Source organism: Lepisosteus platostomus, chromosome 18 (genome assembly GCF_059453375.1).
Source record: "Lepisosteus platostomus isolate fLepPlt1 chromosome 18, fLepPlt1.hap1, whole genome shotgun sequence".
In the NCBI taxonomy this organism is placed as follows: domain Eukaryota; kingdom Metazoa; phylum Chordata; class Actinopteri; order Semionotiformes; family Lepisosteidae; genus Lepisosteus; species Lepisosteus platostomus.
This window is the reverse complement of record NC_142628.1, coordinates 12,886,502-12,905,328: the sequence shown is the minus strand read 5'-3', so window position 1 is coordinate 12,905,328 and position 18,827 is coordinate 12,886,502. Positions and strand designations below refer to the sequence as shown.

At 39.4% G+C, this 18,827-nt stretch overlaps 1 protein-coding gene across 21 annotated transcripts in view; it reads left to right on the top strand.

Annotated features, from left to right (window-relative positions):
* dgkza (diacylglycerol kinase, zeta a) overlaps positions 1-18,827 on the top strand; it is a 179,331-nt gene that overhangs the window by 102,555 nt on the left and 57,949 nt on the right. For 11 of the 21 annotated variants that reach the window (XM_088611514.1, XM_088611513.1, XM_088611512.1 and 8 more), the window contains 18 exons: positions 1,645-1,722; positions 1,831-1,905; positions 3,622-3,678; positions 4,338-4,436; positions 4,917-4,985; positions 5,534-5,605; positions 6,167-6,283; positions 6,902-6,973; positions 8,905-9,000; positions 9,646-9,728; positions 10,856-10,916; positions 13,269-13,382; positions 13,793-13,933; positions 16,631-16,709; positions 17,218-17,273; positions 17,398-17,460; positions 18,111-18,184; positions 18,488-18,599. In XM_088611514.1, the coding sequence (XP_088467640.1) occupies positions 1,645-1,722; positions 1,831-1,905; positions 3,622-3,678; positions 4,338-4,436; positions 4,917-4,985; positions 5,534-5,605; positions 6,167-6,283; positions 6,902-6,973; positions 8,905-9,000; positions 9,646-9,728; positions 10,856-10,916; positions 13,269-13,382; positions 13,793-13,933; positions 16,631-16,709; positions 17,218-17,273; positions 17,398-17,460; positions 18,111-18,184; positions 18,488-18,599 (1,518 nt within the window). The remainder of the gene's footprint in view (positions 1-1,644; positions 1,723-1,830; positions 1,906-3,621; positions 3,679-4,337; positions 4,437-4,916; positions 4,986-5,533; positions 5,606-6,166; positions 6,284-6,901; positions 6,974-8,904; positions 9,001-9,645; positions 9,729-10,855; positions 10,917-13,268; positions 13,383-13,792; positions 13,934-16,630; positions 16,710-17,217; positions 17,274-17,397; positions 17,461-18,110; positions 18,185-18,487; positions 18,600-18,827) is intronic. The other 10 variants (XM_088611517.1, XM_088611520.1, XM_088611503.1 and 7 more) reach the window with 6 other exon arrangements.

The window sequence follows — 18,827 nt, the reverse complement described above, 5'->3', positions numbered from 1 at the left end:
CAAGGGACGGAGTTCTGTTCCTGTGAATGAAAACTCCATGTCTGTGCTATTCTCAGTCCTCCACTCCAGGATGTATAATTCTTATTGCAACAACACTTGACACTCCAGTGTAAGGATGTGAATCATATACAGCGAAGCACGCAAAACCACTGGACACCTTTTGAACGCTTCTGTTTAATACTCAAGATTTGCTTGGCTTGAAAGCCAAATGTCAGCTGAAGAACACTTTTCGGTTTGCAATGACCAATCTTAAAGGCCACAAATGAAATGTCACAAGATGGGAGTGTGTCACTTTGCAGCCCAGGAATGAGCATGCATACAACTGCTTGCTTTTTGCAAAATGTGCCATTTTTTTAAATGAATCTTGGTTTTGTTTTTGCCACATGCTATTATGCAATGCATATGATTTGCACACTGGTGTGTCTCTGTGTTAAAGAGTTAGTATTAACTTACAACAGCTGCAAATAAATGCCACATTATTCTTCCCAGCTACAGGTACTTTATCTCTGTAGATAATGCACAAGTTACTGTGCAGTGTTTGCCATATTGACAAAAGATTGTGAAACATGATTGCTGCTTTAATAGTGCCATGCCTATTGATATGAGAAAATGGAACGGATGTAAGGAGGCTTCAAACTGAGCTACTCTAATGGTGTTATCACAAGTTTAAATGTTTTAGAGCACTGAAGAACATTGATGCCACCTGGAAAATGAGAATTTGTACTTGGCAAACAGTGTTTCCCACTGAGTTTGTCAAGACGGGCAGCTGAAGAAACAACAATGGGGAAATCTGTTGTAAAGTGAGCTGGCATTCAGTGCTTTTCAGGAGAAAGGTATTAGATTATACTTCAGCTGCAAAACTGTGAATCTTTTCTAGAGTTAGAGACTCCTCTAGTGTCTAATGCAGCATACTACAGAATTTATTTTTGAAAGAAAAAAGAATTGAGACACTGCCATCTAGAGGCTTAACTAAATATAGATTAGTTTATTAGGTCTTGTTTTCTCTTCTGAATGCCACACAGGTCATTTTCTAGATCCCTTTTAGGGCTTTTTTAGACCTGACTAAAAGTTAGTCAGTTAAATTGCTCCAATTAAGGGCTACATAGCAATAATTAAGAAATACAAATGGTCAGTTGCATGTTAAATTGATTTAAAGATACCATGAAGATCTGCTGGAGTGGCCCTCATGGTTCAGAATCTGGCACCCTTGCTCAAAGTTAGACAGCTGTTCATTTTTATCTTATTTGCTGAGTCACTGGGTTTGGCGTACAGTCAGGGCTTTCTTTTTCTCTAACAAAAGCTAAAGAACACTGATTTAAGTGCTATAGTTTTGAGGTTTTGTGAAGAAACGGAAGCATAGAAAAATGCTTAAGGAGCTGTCTTCATTTCTTGCTGAGGTTGGTGTGTCAAATGCACCTTAATCAAATGCATTTGCCAAATTGTATCCTTTCAGAATTTTGAGATCAAATTCAAGAGTGCATGCCTTTTTTTTTTTTTGCTGTGACCGAGATAGTACAAAGTTCTTGGTAGATTCGTGGAACAAATTCATCTTATCAACGAGTTTAAGAATAATCATCCATCTTTGCTGATGCTTAAAGCTCAGGCTTAGAAACTGAACCTTTTTTTCTCATTCCTACAACATAGCAGAAATCTGTGCCTCGGAAGAAATGTGCTGCCTGCAAGATAGTGGTCCACACTCCCTGCATTGAACAGCTCGAAAAAGTAAGTAATGGTGTTTGCTTGCCTGTTGAGGACAAAGCCAGCAGCGCATATGTATTGTATAATGCCATCTTTGGCCAAAACATTCACGTGTTTTCACTCCTCCTTCAGCTCTCCTCCCAAGATGATATGTCACCAATAGGCAGTCTCCCTGACCAGGACACTGCCAAAGGCTCTTGTTTTAGAGTGAGAATTGTTTCACATTCCCTTGGACTGGGTGGGCATGAATTGGGGGAGGCAGTCATGCCAGTGTTTCGATCCACAGCTCTCTCTTTGTCCTGATTGTCTTGGAATTTAACAAGCCATTGGAAATAAAATCAGCTCATCTGCCTCCTAGCTGTGAAAGGATGGTGTTCTGGGATGCAGGTAGCCTTTGGGCATGGGTTTCTGGTTGCTATTGGCCTTCCTTTCTCTACTGGGCAGAGGATCGCTCTTTGCTCCTTTAACATGACAAACGAATGGTGTACCATCTGTGGGTGAATCTGAGTGATCAAGTGATCTGTCTGATTTTCTGTTTTTGGATTCCAAAAGAAAATCAACCCCTTTTTTAAAAATTATGATCAATAATGTAAGGTCATTTCTATTCTTTTCAAGTTTCATGCAAGTTGGATAAGAAATTCCCTGGAGCAAGAATGTAGTCTTTGTTTTCACAGGCCACCCACTAGCGAGTCTTCACTGTCTCGTCTATAAGGCCCATGGAGAACAATCAACTCGGTTAATATTAACTTTATTAGTGTTTTTTTCCCCCGGTTATTGAATAGAAAAGCCCTTGGCTTGCTACCCCTGAGGACATAGTCAGTAACACCTATTTTGGGATATTCCTCAGACTTCATGAACATGGAAACTGAGAGGTGAACACATTTTCTCTGTTATGACCATCCTTTTTGGCAGAAGCATACAGTGAAGTTAAATGATGAAATAAAACGCCTTTGGTGGTGAGAAACAAATGACCGTGCTTGCGACCCGACAGATTTCTTTTCTAAAAGCATGTGTAGGAATCCAGGGTGGTGATGGATCTTGGCCTGGGCTGCAAGCTTGAAGAGACTCTAAATCCCTGGTCCTGGGTAGCTCTAATCAAGCACGTTTTATAGGTAGCACTTAAGTCGGCAATTTCTAAAGGTCTTGAGCAATTTACTGTAACTATGATCAGTTAAACAGGAGGTGTGCAATTACTGTACATAATTCAGAGATCATTTGGAACACAAATCGGAATATCTCTCAACCTTCAAGAACCAGAGTTTCCAACTGGAATCCGGAATTCTGGTAAAGTAGTGTTCCTAACAGGAGAGTCAGGGCAACATGCGAGAGGAACTGTATTGGTGCTCCCCAGGAGCAGGGCTGGAAACTCCTGCACTAATGGGACAGCTGGCAGAGAGTATTTCATGTTTCCTCACTTTTTGGGTATTTTATGCAAGTGAGCAAATTGTTGATCTTTTTTAGCTGTTTTAAAAGCACAGTCCTACAGGGACGGCGATGAGATCGTGATTCATCTTGATTTTGTTCTAGATATTTAAAGTGCCTTGATGGCAGCCACACAGGGAGGACTCGTGGACTTTAGTTTATCACCTGCTAGGCGGCAGGAGGTTGCCTGCTTCTCTCTCTGGGCTTGGTGGTTGGAAACAGAGTTGACTGAGGGTAACTGGTTGGATCGGCTTAAACACTGAAAATTTTCCACCCTTTCTCGAGATTGTCATTGGTGACTGCAGGGTACACAAATGTCACTGTGAGACTTTTGGGATCCATCTTTTTGCTAAATACAGCCCCGTGATTGAAGTTTGCCTGGGGTCAAATTAATTAACACTTTTCAATTATGTGGTGCAGCTCCATTTGATGGGTTTTTATTAATTTTCTATTAATGGAAAACCTCTTGATGTTAAACTCATCCTTTCTTTGTGTCTGTAGATAAATTTTAGGTGTAAACCATCGTTTAGGGAATCTGGATCAAGGAATGTGCGCGAGGTAATTATACCTTTTTATTTCTGTTGCTTTTATTTTGGCTGAAAAGTAAATGACTAGGTATGGGTGGGGGGGACTGGGACATTTTTTTACTCACTAAAAGCAGGCAATATTAGTTTGTAGAGCTCAAAAATAAATGTTAGTGTCTGAAGCTTAGATTTAGATCACTTTTTAAAATCATGCACAGCATCTGAGTTTTCAGTTGGGTGAAGGATTAAATGCTTTTCTGGTATATTTCTGAAGCATGAGCTCGGCACCCAGCTGGGTTACAGGATATATGCTGTGTATTTGAACTGCTTGAAAACCATACACGGTTTAGCCAAGACAACCTGTAATGCTTTTAATAGTGATGTACAGTACAAATATAGTGATATTCTCTTTACTGTGCAACATTAGGTTATGTGAAACTTACATCTGACATGAAGTGTCACATTCCACAAACAGCTGACACCCTAGTCTTTCTCTCTTGATTGCATTTCAGAAGAAACCTTTTACTTTTCCTTTTCCTTGCTACCTAAAAAGCCATGCTGCCTTTATTTTTTCCATCCGTTTATCTGTATACTTGTGTTATTCCATGCATTTGTCTCATCTTTTTCTTTTCTTTCCATCTGTCCTACATATCCTGCAACTTCCCTTTTCCCATCATGCCTCACTCTTGTTAGCCAACACATGGCCGAAGATTTCATAAAAAGCCCAGGCCCCTTCTGGGCCTCATATTGATGGCTAACCGCATGGCGACCGCTTGTATGACACAGAATAAGGTATTTCATCCTACCTCTCCAGGTGTGCTGGCAGAGCATGCACGTGTTTTGAATAGCCGGGAGCAAAAAAGAAAAAGAACTGGAGTGCTAAACACTCTGTCATTTCAGAAGTGTAGCATCATTAGCCACAGCAGTGGTTTTAACTTGACATGAATATTTAGTGTGTGGAGGGTTTTGGTCTTTCCCTAAGTCAAATATTTTACATGGCGCAATTTTTTTAGTGTTTTTGCAGACTTGCACCCATTCAAGAATTTTATAAGCATCGCCACGCTTTCAAAGTGAGGATAAATCTTGCCGAGGAGCGTTGACTCTTAATGTTTCTGCCAAAGGACAGACGCTGGTTCTCTTGCAAGATGCTGGATCAGTAGAAACAAAAAAGGCAGATTTGGGGTCCAAAGGGCCAAAACAACCAATCCATCTATACATTTTTCATTCATTTTTCAATTTTGTCATTCACCAATTTTCCTTACATCTTTGTAGCCCACGATTGTTCGGCACCACTGGGTTCACCGGAGGAGACAGGAAGGGAAGTGCCGGCAGTGTGGAAAGGTGAGAAGAGGAGCAGGAGTTGGGAAGAAGCAAGGGATGATGGGACTATGGACCAAGCCAGACATGCTGTTGAAGCTGTTTTGTTTACTTAGACCTTAGTGATGTAGTTAGAAATGGAGTAAATGTGTGTGTTCTCAAAAAACAAAACAGAAATAACTGGGCGAGCTAACTACTGTAATCAACTACTGTAGTTTATTTTTTAAGCAGCTTTCTTAATGGGTAGCACATACTTAAAGTGCTCAACATTTCAACATTTAAAGCAGCAGATTCTGAAATTTGCAATATCTGGTTCCCGTTTTTCCCAGTTTTTTTTCCAATTATTTCTAATTTGGAGGGTGCTGTTTTGAATGGAAGTGAAAGGAAATTCTGATTTTTGTTTAATTACAGTATGTAATTATGTAACGATTCACCATTCCATCTATTCTGCATTTATTGGCCATCAACACATTTGGATAATCATTAGTATTGCTTCTGATTTTGCTTCTTTGCCCTTCGAGTTGGTTTTATTTCGTTGTTTCTGAAATGGCCGTTTTCACTTTTTCTCCCAGGGTTTCCAGCAGAAGTTTGCCTTTCATAGTAAAGAAATTGTTGCCATCAGCTGTTCCTGGTGCAAACAAGCAGTAAGTCTTCAGAATGTTAAGGAGCAAGTTAAAGGTTTATTCCATACTGAAATTGAGAAGAAAAGAAACGCAACATTTCAGCTGTGGAGCCTTCTTCGGGTGCGACCACAGCCAAAACGTTGTTTCCTTCCTTCTCTTTTCAGCGTGGAATAAACCTTTAACTTGTTCCTTTGCAGCCTATGCATGCTGACGCAGCTACCTACTTGAACTACTTTAGAATGATAAGCCTTTCACTGTATATTTGTGCAGAGGCAGTGGAGAACTACTTAGACCTTAGTGATGGAGTTAGGAATGGAGTAAATATGTGTAGGTATCACAGCAGCATCTTGGGTAAAAATAGCAGATTTCACACCTACTGTAGGTCCTGGGAACTGATCAAGACAGCCCCAGCAGTGGCAGTTCCCTTCAGTGGACAGCAGGGCTAGGTTGCAGTAACCTCTGCTCTTTGGATGTGTATCTAGACTTTTGGCAGTGGGGGACCAGTTGGCTTGCTGTTTGGGGTGTGGCTACAGACTCCGCACCTGCCCCGTGTTGCTGATGCTCTCGTCTCCCTCTTTCCAGTATCACAACAAGGTGACGTGTTTCATGCTGCAGCAGATTGAGGAGGCCTGCTCTCTCGGGGCTCACGCTGCCGTCATCGTCCCCCCAACCTGGATCATCCGTGTCCGGCGACCCCAGGTACGGGCAGCAAGCTTTTCCCACTCATCCCAAACGTTCCTCCAGCCTCCCCACCCCCCCACCTTCTTCCCTGTTTATACCTCATTTCTTTGTGTTATGTATTGATCAAAAGAAAGAACAGTGCCGAAATGCATCCATGCATAGAGCATGGATTGACGTTTGTTGCTAACACTTCAGAAAAACGAGCAAATCCCCCAAATCTTAAATTCTGCTTCATTATATACTTGATTTTGACCACTGGAGGTCAGTAACAGCAGTTGAATGCCAGGAGCTCCTCATCAATCAACACTAATACGACAGATCACTTTGGGATTAAGCAGAAAAATATTTTACTATTATTTTACCCAGCTCTATGAAAGTGTCGATTTGAAATGGGTGAAAAGTAACCATAAGCACTGCTCAATGTATTAAAAGCATTTTCTTTGAAAGAAAAATTGATTTTTTTTTTGTAGGATATCACTGGTCTCCTGCGTTTGAATAGCTATTTGATACAACTGAACATTGGTGGCTGCCTTGTCAAATGTTTCTTTTTATATTCAATAGCTCCTTCATAATAGTGGCACAAAGAATTATTTAAAAAGAAAAGTTTGCCAAAGTTTTTTTTTTCTTCTTTTGTAGACGTCACTAAAGTCAAGTAAGAAGAAGAAGCGCACATCCTTCAAACGCAAGTCCAGCAAGAAGGGAGCAGAGGTGAGATTGTCTTCCTGGCAGAGACGTCATCCACGTTTGCTGATCAGAAATCAATTTTAATGCTTGCAAATTGGATGTATACTATCCTCAAGGTGAAATACTATCTATTGAGAATTCAGAATCCTCAAGATCACTGACTCATTCATTTCTGCGGCATAAAAATTGGAAATACACAGACTGGAAGATGCAAGTGGAAACACAAAATACTTTTTTGCTCAAACAATTCTTGGAATATAGCCCAAGCTAGCTACCCATGTTTTTGAAGATGGTATCCTTACTCCTTTCAAGAAATGGCTGGATGAGATTCTTGGATCAGCTAGAAGCTAACTTTGAGCCAAATGGCTTCCAGTCATTTATAGCCGTTATGCTAATGAATATTTTCAAGACCACTGAGGAGAAAAGGTGCAGTACTATCCTTTAAGATACGAAGTAAAAAAACATGAACACACATCCTTTTAGCCTTCTCTTAAGGCAAATGGCTGTTTGGAACATTTCTAAGGCAGCACAAACCTCATATGTTTTTTTTTTTCATATCTCAAACTGTCACTTCTTAATGACAGCTACAATACACTATCATTGAGTTTCACTGCAAAATTGTTACAGACTGGCATCACTAAATGAGAATTACAGAGCAGTAGCCTGTAGGCCAACATCTTTGATGAACTGCTGTGATGGCACCCTTCTGAATAACAGCTTAACAAAAGCATTATAGACCAAGATTATTGATGACTCCAGTAATATAGTGATTTATGTACTGTACTAGTACCATTACAAAAAACACAACTATAATGTTACTTATGAGCTTTAAAATAAAACATAATTTTATGTTTATTAAAGTACAATTTAAACTGATTATGTTGTTGCTGTACAGTTTATTATAGACCTCTATATACACAATACATTCAGTACTACAGACTAAAAGTAATGTATTATAAATCAATATTGCTACTGATCTACAGTAATTCATACTGTACTGTAAGTACACATCTCTATTGAATTACAATACACTGAGTTAGAAACCTAATATTCTACAGTATATAGCAGACTGATATCACTACCTAATTTGGATTGCAATATAGTAAATTATTAGTGGAATGGAATGTTCCGACTCACTAATACAAATTACTACTGTATATTGCAATCAGAATTACTTTAGTACTGTACATCACTGATCGTCAATGCTATTAAATATACTGTATAATGTAATATAAAAATATGTTGTCCTTTTGAATTTTTGGAAAGGCCATTTAAGACCAAGGGTGAAAAAAAATAATTATTTGGTTATATCTGTTGTGCAGTTTTCAATACAATGCCTCTATACCTGTAATGGAACATAAAGCTGGGAAAGGTGACATTTGGTGATATTTGTGATCTCACTACTCTTTGATCTGATACATTAAAAAAAAAACCCCATTAAACATTAACACCATAAAATGATCCTACGTTATATTGTAAATTGCTGATGAAAACATTTTAGGTTCAACCTTTTGAGGGTAACCAGGTTGCTCACCTTTCGGATTATTTTAAGGCCTGGGGGTGTAAATGGATTTGTCAGTGAATCTAGCTCTGTTGTCATCAGCCCTGAAGTGGCCAGTGTCATCGTTTTCCGGTGGTGCCATTAAACACCCTGCTATTTCTCTCCAATACTCTTCTGCTCTCCGATCTTAACAAAAAAAAATGCCAGTTTCCAGTAACTGTTTCCTAAGTATTGTGTTTAAAGAGTTATAATTAGGTGCTTAATCTGTAAAACAGCAAATCTAATCAACATAATGTACCTGCATTATAAGGTGGAGGTTAGAATTAGTGTCAATGCTTTAATACACCTTTAGTTTATTTAGCAGGAGGAATGGGTCACTGGTATTCATGTCCTGTTAATGAAGGTACCTGTGGCTCATCAGTAAGGTTTCTAACGTTGGCTCTGTGATACACAGGAGACCCGGTGGAAGCCATTCATAGTGAAGCCGATTCCTTCACAGTTGATGAAGCCTCTTCTGGTGTTTGTGAATCCTAAAAGTGGCGGAAATCAGGTGGGCAGAAATCAGTCTGAGCAGTGGTTGATTTTTATAAGACCTCTGCAGAGGTTCGCAGTCTCTTACTGTTCTTTTTTTATGGCCACATTGTGAAATTGGCTTCTCCTTTACAGTATAGTATGTGTACAATATTCTGCAAGTGTGTATACAAATTTCTAGAAATGGAGTGGTGCTAAATTTTGTATATAATTCACAGATTGCCTTTTCACTGACTGTGAAGCTGCTTTCAAAGATGTTTTTGTTTAAAAATGTTAGCTTTCATTGGATATCAAAGCCTCAGAGAAACCTTTGTGAAATTCTCTGATGTTTACTTGTGCTGTTTTTCTTTACTGCATGTTCATTGTTGTGTCAGATCCAACAGATTTAACTGACAAACAACCATATTCATTTTGTTTTGGTCTTGTGATGAATTTGACTGCTGCAGTTGAGATAAAACTTAAGTACCTTGCCATATTGTTTCAGCATCTCCAGATTTAATTTAAACATTCATAAGCGTCTTCATCAAGAATAACAACATGCAGATAAATGCACTGGAGCTCTGCTTTAACTTGAAGTTTAAGCTACATTGAAACAAATTAAACTGGAACTTGAAAAAAACTGGAGACACTTCAATAGGATGTGTATTGTTTATTTTTCATCCAGGGAGCTAAGATAATCCAGTCCTTCATGTGGTACCTCAACCCACGCCAAGTGTTTGACCTCAGCCAGGGAGGACCTAAAGAAGGGTAGGTACTGAGAAGGAAGGCACAATATTTCATCCCTCTTTAGGCACGATGCTCCTCAACACATTTATAGTACATAATATCCAGAACCTTGCTGGTCAGGTGCACTTGGTCCAAGTCCCTTTTTTTAGTGACACAGTTGGCGTGATTACCAGGTGTTGGGTAGAGCTTTTTTGTGGACCCCGGAGTGATTTAAGTCTTAAAATGTACTATTTGTAGATTGATTTTACTTGATTTGAAATGCCATTATCTTTGGTTATTACTGAAATTTTGTTTGGGGGGGAATGTCAAAGACTAGCGGCCTTTGACTTTCTCATTGTAACTATATCAGAGGAATCTGCACCCTGTCTGATGTGATGGTGGGGAGGCAAAATGTACAAGTGGCTCAAGATGAAATCAAAGCTCAATGTCAGATGGAAGCAAAGCACAGCAGTATTTCTCAGGGTTGTTGACTACTTGGGTCTACAGTACATACTGTACGTGGACTAATCTCTGAGGTTTTTACAGTGGGGACATTATCACTTGCTTAATCTATGGAAATGTATTCCCAAGTGCAGAGGCAACCAGTATTGTCACTTTGGAGCCTTGGCTCACATGCAGATTCAACTGGGATGGCAAACCCATATGCATATTATTAATCTGCACAAAAATCCCTCTAGATTTTGAAGCGACTCCCACTGCATCAAACAGCACTGGCCACATAAGAGGTGACAGTTTTCAAAGTTTCATCTGCACTATGATGATTCTCTCTCCTGTGGACTTCATTAACTCTGTTCTGTTATTCCGAAAGATAATTAAACTTAATGGCCCGTAATAATTTTGTCAGGTATATTCTGTTAATGAGGTCTTGCATCTAAGTCAACCTTAGGAAAGATTATAAAGAAACATCAGTGTTCAATTACCTACCTTTCATTATAGACACAGAGTCCTCACCGGTTTTCATTAGACCTTTATAATGCTGTTCATGAGCGAGCTTTGCCTTCTAGCATTGCTGTTACTATGGATTTATGGCAAACATGGTAAAGTATAGACCTATTTAAGAATCTGCAGGGAGTGATTCTGTTGCCCTTCCATTGAAGTCAAACAGCTTAAGCGCAAACTGTCTTTAATATTTCTTTCCCTTTTTCAAGGTTAGAAATGTACCGCAAAGTCCACAATTTGCGAATTCTGGCCTGTGGTGGTGATGGCACTGTGAGTATTTTGTTACCTGCAAAATTATCTGCACGCTTGCCTTTTCAGCTGTACAGTGCTCCAGGAAGTGGCATCTTTTTGTTTTTGCAAAAAGAGGAAAGCACAGTAAAACGTAAAAAAAAGGGTGATCAGTAGTTAAATCTAGTAACTACCACATGGTCACAGCTTGTGTTTCATAGAACAGGGCTGTCCAGTCCTAGCCTTGGAGCATCAGTGTCTCTACAGGTTTACTGTTTCAGCAGCAGTGTCTGAAGAACTAAGGAAAAATGTTAAATATGTCTGATTCAGCCAGTGGTCATTTGGCCTGAGCCGGAATCTAAACTCTGGGCATCTAGCAACCAGACAGGATTGGGAATCGGAATAACAATTCAGTCCATCTTACTTGATCTCTAGTACAATTGCTTCATGAATCTTATCAAGACTTATAGGGTATTTTGTTTGGAAGAGTGTGGGGCAAATACTAATGTCTCCGCCACACATCTGTATGGAACTGATTATTTATAGCACAGCAATGCTTGGATTGAAACATTTCAGTGTTTTACCAAATTGCTTTGGCAATTCCAGATTGAATTTAAACATTCTTCAGTATTTTCATTTGGAAAGTTGTTTTTATTGTAGATGCTACTTATTGCTCTTGACATTCTCTTGATAGATCAAGGCACTGATTTGCGATTTACATTCCTCCCCCCCTTTGTTATTACTGAATATTCAGAAGAGTAACCTGTTGGCTTCTTTAGTTTCTCAAAGCTCTTCAGTGCGTTCATCAGCCTCACAGAGCTGTCTTGAAGGCTCCCAATCAGACAGATATGTCAGTGCAGAGCGTGCATACTAACCTCTGGCACTGCTGCACCTGGCAAGATTGTTTTGCAAACTAATCAAGAGATATGTGCTCTTCCTGATGTGATGCTTGTTAGTGGTTTGCAGGTACTGTATATAATCACCGTGTATATAATGTGTGCTGTTCAAACTTTTACACACTTGGCAGTCCTTTGTGACAGATCCCCACAAACCTCTCCCCCAAAACAACACCACCACTGTCCCAATCCACACGTTTTGGGGTTCTGTGACTTACAGTGCTGTCATTGTGTATTTACTGTATCACTTCCCTAGCAAACATAAAATAATCTTGCAGAACACAAATTACCTTGGAGAAAGCTAGTAATATTTCCAACTGCTCAAATATGAGACAATTAAAGCTCTGAAAATAAGATGAGTTCAGACCACACGGGTTTTTAACTAAAATATTAAAACTTTGAATATTTATCTTTGTAAAAATCTCTACTGACAAGGTTGGGTTTATTTTTATCCTGGCCTGATCACCCTGGCATTCTGCTTTAACGTGATCGTTGTGCTAAGGATAGTTAGCATATTCCAAGCTGCGTCTTTTCCACATCAGTGCTTCTGTGGATTGCATGGCAAATTTGATTAAGTCGTGGTTTTCCTTTGGTGATTTTATGCGTTTGGGCCATAGAGACAAATCCAGGTTGGGTTAATATGACAGTGAAAATAAACGCTTTGACATCCTTGCTCAAATACGCCACTGCTAATCCACTAGGGAGGGAGAAGTAGATTGTGAGCGGTTAAGAAAAAAGCCAATTTTGTCATTTGAATTAATAAAGCTTGCCTTTTCTGGGACAAGGAGATGATGCATTGTTAATAAATTATCAGTATGAAACACTCAAGTGGATGTTGGGTATGAAGGTTGAGGTCTGATGTATGATGAACAAATCGATCAAATATTTTTTCCTACGATAGTGAAACCCTGCATGAACCTACAATGTGTTACAATTTACGTGCCAAGTAGATTTCAGAATTGCCCACAGGGATAGGAAGAAACTACTGTTTGCTCTAAAGTAATTCATCCATCCAGTGTCCAAGTACTGACAGTGAGTACTAACTTCATCCATGCTGATGCCATTAAAAGATCTGTTCAAGCACAGAATGAAAATATTGTCTACAAACAGTGGCTTCTTCTGTATGGCATATTTCCCGACACGTTAATGTAAAGATTCTTTTCATTCATGAACAGGCAGAGCACGTTTGAGCAGAAATATTAGCAAATATCAGAAACAATGCAAAAAATACACCCATGAATACTAAATACTGTAGTCATGTTTAAAATAGATTTATCTCAAGAGAAAAATAATTGATGGAATACGGCGGGGCTGCATAAATAACCTTGGCTGAATAGGAACACTATTTTAAATGATTTTTTTGTGGAAATATTAATCCTGGAGTTTATTTCAAGTTTTCTCTATGAATTTGTTCAATCCAGATTTTACAGAACTTGGAACAAAGCGAAAACAAAGTAAGGCCTTCTCACCTGTTTAATAGATTGTGGTTCACTTGCAGGTTGGCTGGATCCTGTCTATCCTGGACCAGTTGCAGCTGAGCCCGCAGCCGGCGGTAGCTGTTCTTCCTCTGGGCACTGGGAATGACCTGGCCAGGACTCTGAACTGGGGTGGGGTGAGTCCATCCGCCACTCTTTGTCTACTTTCTTTAATGTTTCTGGACTCGTTGGTGGCACAGCTCTGATGAGTTTTGGGATCCATCTCACCTACACATTGTCAGATTTTGCGTTGTGCTTTCGGTCACACCACAAAAACCAGTTTAAGTTGGTGATTTTTGTCGGATGCATAGGTCAGACACAAAATTTATGAACTACAGCTCTCACCTTGCTTTTTCTTGTCTCACATTTAGGCATCATAGTGCACCTTTGTAAAAAGTTCATGAACTGTTTTAAATTAACACTAACTCTGTGATTAAAACATGTTTTACTGCTCAAAATACCCGCTAATCAGCCTGTCTAACCAGTATGAGTAGAGCTCCTGACCTGCTGTCATGGAAATGCGCCTGCTGGTGTTCTGTGCTCACAGGGGTACACGGATGAGCCCGTTTCCAAGATCCTCTCTCATGTGGAAGATGGAAATATTGTCCAGCTTGATCGCTGGAACTTGATTGTGGAACCAAATGTACAAGCAAATCCAGAAGACAAAGATGAAGGAGCAACAGATAAGGTAAGCCGGCTTCCCTTAGATCTGGTCATCCCAGGAAACAGCTTGCCTTTGCCTATATCAAGACTCAAACATTGGCAAAGTAATAACCACCTCTTGCCATTCCAATATAGCATTCTACTTTAAAATGTTTGATGCTGACAGTCAAACCCTAACCTCACCCACTTCCGCCTGCATACACATAAATGTGTATTATAGCATACCCAAACCTACATTTCCTTTCTCCTGATATCATTTTAGTGATTCAGTCCTGCAGCTCTCTGTGGCTCTTCATTTCTTTGGCTAGCTCAAAGGAAACTAAACCTGACTGCTTCCTCTGACTCGGCAAACTGAGCATGCCCCAGCACAATTTGGAAGTTGAATTTCTCCCCAGAGTTTGGCGCACCTGAGAGCTCCAATCTGCTTCTCCCTCCTATCCGGCTTCACACTTCTCTCATCAATTTCTCGGTCTCTGAGACATGCACCCTTCACCCAGTCCACCCAGTGACCAATATTCTCTTTTTGAAATGTGCTGGCCTAGTAGTAATGGGAAGGTCATGGGTTTGAATCCCAGCTGGGACATGATTGTTGTACGCTTGTGCAAAACACTTCCACTGAATTGTTTTAGTGAAATACCCAGTATAAATGGGTACAAATGTAAGGTGCTTTGGAATCACTACAAATTTTCATTTGTTCAGTGATCTTATCCAATTTCTCAGACCAGGTTGCACTGAAAAACTGATTATTTCACAATGGTAGTTGTCACAATCTGTGGTAAATTTGATCAGCAAATATACTGTGTGAAATTAATTTTTATCGCTGCTGTGTTTAATTAATTGCTTAGAAGCCAGTATACAGTAACACTTAAATCCTTTGATGCTCATAAATGTTAGGTGGTAGACCTGCATAGTAATGTAGTGTAACGTGTAGCTCCTGCAGTACTTACATACTGTATAGTTAGTCTGTGATGAGCTATTTATCATGTAGGGAAAATGTGTCGAATAGACATAATTTTTCCATAATGGTTTGTTGTTGGTGTCACTGCTGAATCTCAAACTGAAAAAAAATGAATCAATTAAGCATTCAATCTCATCTGACCGTTAATGCATTTTAATAGGTTTGTATCTGTTTAAACCAACAATCAAATCATTTTAAAGGAGGAATTTGGAAATACAGTAGCATGGAGAACAATTTTTAAAAAGAAAGTGGTGAGTGAACCACTTTAGCTGGTAACTTTGAGCTAAATTAATATCACCTTCCTCCTTTTGGGCCTGTTAGTAAATTATTTGATCTTATAATATGTTTGTAATGGAAAGGAAGGGATGATAGCGTTTTTGCGTTTAGCTCTAAATAGCCAAGCGAAGTTTCATGGGGCTGCAAACCGGCTGTGCTTAACCGAGAACTTTCTCAAGATTGAAGTCTGATTGAAATCAACGCCTAGCTGGGGCCATTTAATAATGCAGCTGCAGGAAATTGCTAAATATCTGGGATCGGTGATAAGGCTTATCTGTAGCTTGCAAGAAGGATGAGCTGGTTACAGGGCTTTCCCTAGTCACGGAGAGCAGTCTGCCTCTGCTGCCTGCTGCATCATTACGGTAATATTGCTGTAATGGTGATCTCGGTTCTCCAGGTTCTCCCCAGGCACGAAGCCCAGGGTTGGGCCATCACTTGATCTGCCGCAGTCTAAAAACATTGCCCCCCACCAGTGTGCCATTGTGAGTTTGGAATCCCCAGCGCTAAGGAGAGATCTCGTGACTGATGAGTTAGGAGGACAGAAGCAAAGGGCTAGTGATGTTGGTGCAGAATGGACACCTCTAACCCCACGGTTAATTGTGGGTTCCTGTGTTTTGATCAGAACCGCAGGAGATGGCGGGAAGGTTAGTGAGGAGAGGAAAAGAGAGCTTTATGCAGCTGCACAGCATTTCATTAAATTCAGCGGATGCCACAGCACTAATTAGTCTCTTAAATGTCACTCGGGTACAGAGCTTGAAGATGCTTATTAGCGGTACTTCGTTCATGTTGTATCACGGTGAAAACTTTGTAATGAAACTTAACCTGGGTCTAGAATGGACCACAAATTAATTCAGGTTTTCCTGTCACATTAAAACCAGTCATCTGCTTCTGCTCCTTGTGGGGGTGGTTACTTACAGTGCCAGGATCGAAACGCCGGAGTCCTGTCAAATTCCTCATTCTGACTATTTCTTTAGCCACTTCTTGATATTTGAGGTGCGCAGTAAGGAGGACTGTGTGGTAAAAATGAATGACTTGACGCAGGCAAACTAATGAAGGCATACTGTTGCCCAGTCAGATGGTGGAAGCAGGTTTTTCTGGGTGCTAGAGAACCTCGGTCAGAGGGGTGGTGGTAGCTTGTGAAAGCCAGTTAAGCTGTTTGTACAAAGCTGTTGCAATGAATAATAATAATAAAATATTTCATTGTTCTCGTGTCCAGAGTTTTTTTTTACCAGCTAAATACATAATCACAGCCAACCTGTAAAGTGAAGCTTTTTGCATATGCATTATGTTCAAATATCCACCATGCTCAGAAGGGACATTGTGACATTTTATTTAAAACACAGCTGATAAAGGATTGTAGTAGTTTAACCACATGTATTTACTGTATTTTTAAGCCTTTAAGACAAACTAGCTAGTAAAACCCACTGTTTCAAGAGATACTCTGGAACCATGCTAACAATGTTTTATATTTTATTTTTATGTTAATAGCTTCCCCTTGATGTCTTCAATAACTACTTCAGCCTTGGTTTTGATGCACATGTAACTCTGGAGTTTCATGAATCTCGAGGTTTGTTGTGAAATGTATCCTCAAAATGTGTCCTGGAAGCTGTTAATCTTTTAGAATTGCTTATTTTGTATTGTAAGCACAAGGGACTTAATTTATTGTGATCTGAGAGCAAAAATGTACTTCCAAAATTGGAATTTTTAAGTCATTGCATGGTTCTAACACAACAATAGTTTCAAGGGTTGTTTTTATTTCAGAAATTTGTTTTTTGTAATATTTTAATGTGTATTGTTTGACTTGTAAACATTTATAAAGGCCTTGTAATTTTCCCTGTGGGTCACGTTTAGCCCTTGATTGGCAAAATCAGTTCTTGTCTGAAATGGATTCTGTTCTCTGATAAAAGATCTTATTTGATCAATCTTGTTCAGAATCCCCCAGAAGCACTATGCGGGCTCTCTTCTATGAATCAGAGAGAGAGATCTTTTGTACTATACCGCATGTGTGACAGGATTATTGAAATATAAATCAAACTGGGTGACACCATCTGAAACAGTGTCTCTTGTCTTCTCAGAGGCCAATCCCGAGAGATTTAACAGCCGATTTAGAAACAAGATGTTTTATGCCGGGGTGAGTATAACAGAGTCTTATGAAAGCACTGATGAGATAGCCATGATACCCAGAATAAAACATTTCTTCTGTGTTCCACTATCAATAAATGCATGATTTCTCAGTTGCTTGGTTTTTTTTGCAGACAGCCTTTTCAGACTTTTTAATGGGCAGCTCCAAAGATTTAGCAAAGCACATCAAAGTTGTGGTGAGTACTGCAGCACTTAATGACAGCCTGCTTTGCGCAACATGGAAAAGGTCTGATTCGGGCAATTTTAACTATTTTGAATGTGTCGGCCGATAACCGTGAGACTGAATGGAAGCTTGTGGAGGGTTTGGGCAGTATTTCGAGTTAATCCCTTGCTCTGTCAGAAATGGGGAGAGTAGTTTAAGAATACCAATGTTTATTTGTGTCCTGTGCCTCACAAAAGAGAACTCTGTACTGGTGAGTGACGCATTTTAACTTTGTCACTTTAATTTGAACATTGATCTGTCTGCCTGAGCAAAAGGAGAACATTCTCATTGTAAAATTTTGCTTTCTGAAGAGTTGTCGACAGCCCCACTTTGACAAGGAGGTCGAATGTATTCTGTAAAAGCAGACCAATTTTCACTTCTTGATTGGGCTTTATTCTTATTTGAAAACATTGCTATTTCTTTTATTAGGCCTTTTAGTTGTATTTTGTATTTTAGTTATACATTTCCTACAATATAATAATGTCTGTGCAGCTAAATGGACATCTTTAGCCAGTTCTTGTAAATATTACATTCCATTACCAAATTATAGCTGAGATGCATCGTCTTTGCTAAATCAAGTGTTTAAGTGACTTCTCTCCTTTTCTTTGATTTCTGTTTTGTTAGTGTGATGGTACTGATCTCACATCAAAGATTCAGGATCTAAAGCTGCAATGTATAGTGTTCCTTAACATTCCCAGGTAACGAGTTTCAAAATTGCTTTGTTATAAATGAGTTCTAGTAGTCTCTGTAATAGTCAAGCTAGTAATAATGTATAATTTAGAAAATGTACTATCACATCTTGTTAATTTTCTGTTGCCACCTATTCATCCATTTTTAGTAACACAAGCTAGGCCTATACCATTAACAATAACCTTTTTAAAGTTAAATTTTAATTAATTTTTTTTACGAGAAATCTCACTCTGTAGTGACCGATCAAAAACTGTGAAGTGTTCTTATGCTTTTCACAACTCACTCTGGCTTTCTTCCCCTTTCTGCATCAGGTACTGTGCAGGCACGATGCCCTGGGGTAACCCCAGCGAACACCACGATTTTGAACCACAGCGCCATGACGACGGCTGCATCGAGGTCATCGGCTTCACCATGACATCCCTGGTATGGACGTGACTGCGGCCTACGCCTTTTTGTCATGGTCTGGCCTCTTTGTTTAGTGTGTCTTCAGTCTAATTTTGCTGGATTCTATAGAACTTATTCTGTTTTAAATGTTTAATTTTAGTATTTCATTACATGTACACTCAGTTCATAAATACATTATTTAGTGCCTTTTTCCTATAGACATCTGTTTTTAAGCAGCAGATGGGGATCCAACTGATGAACATAGCA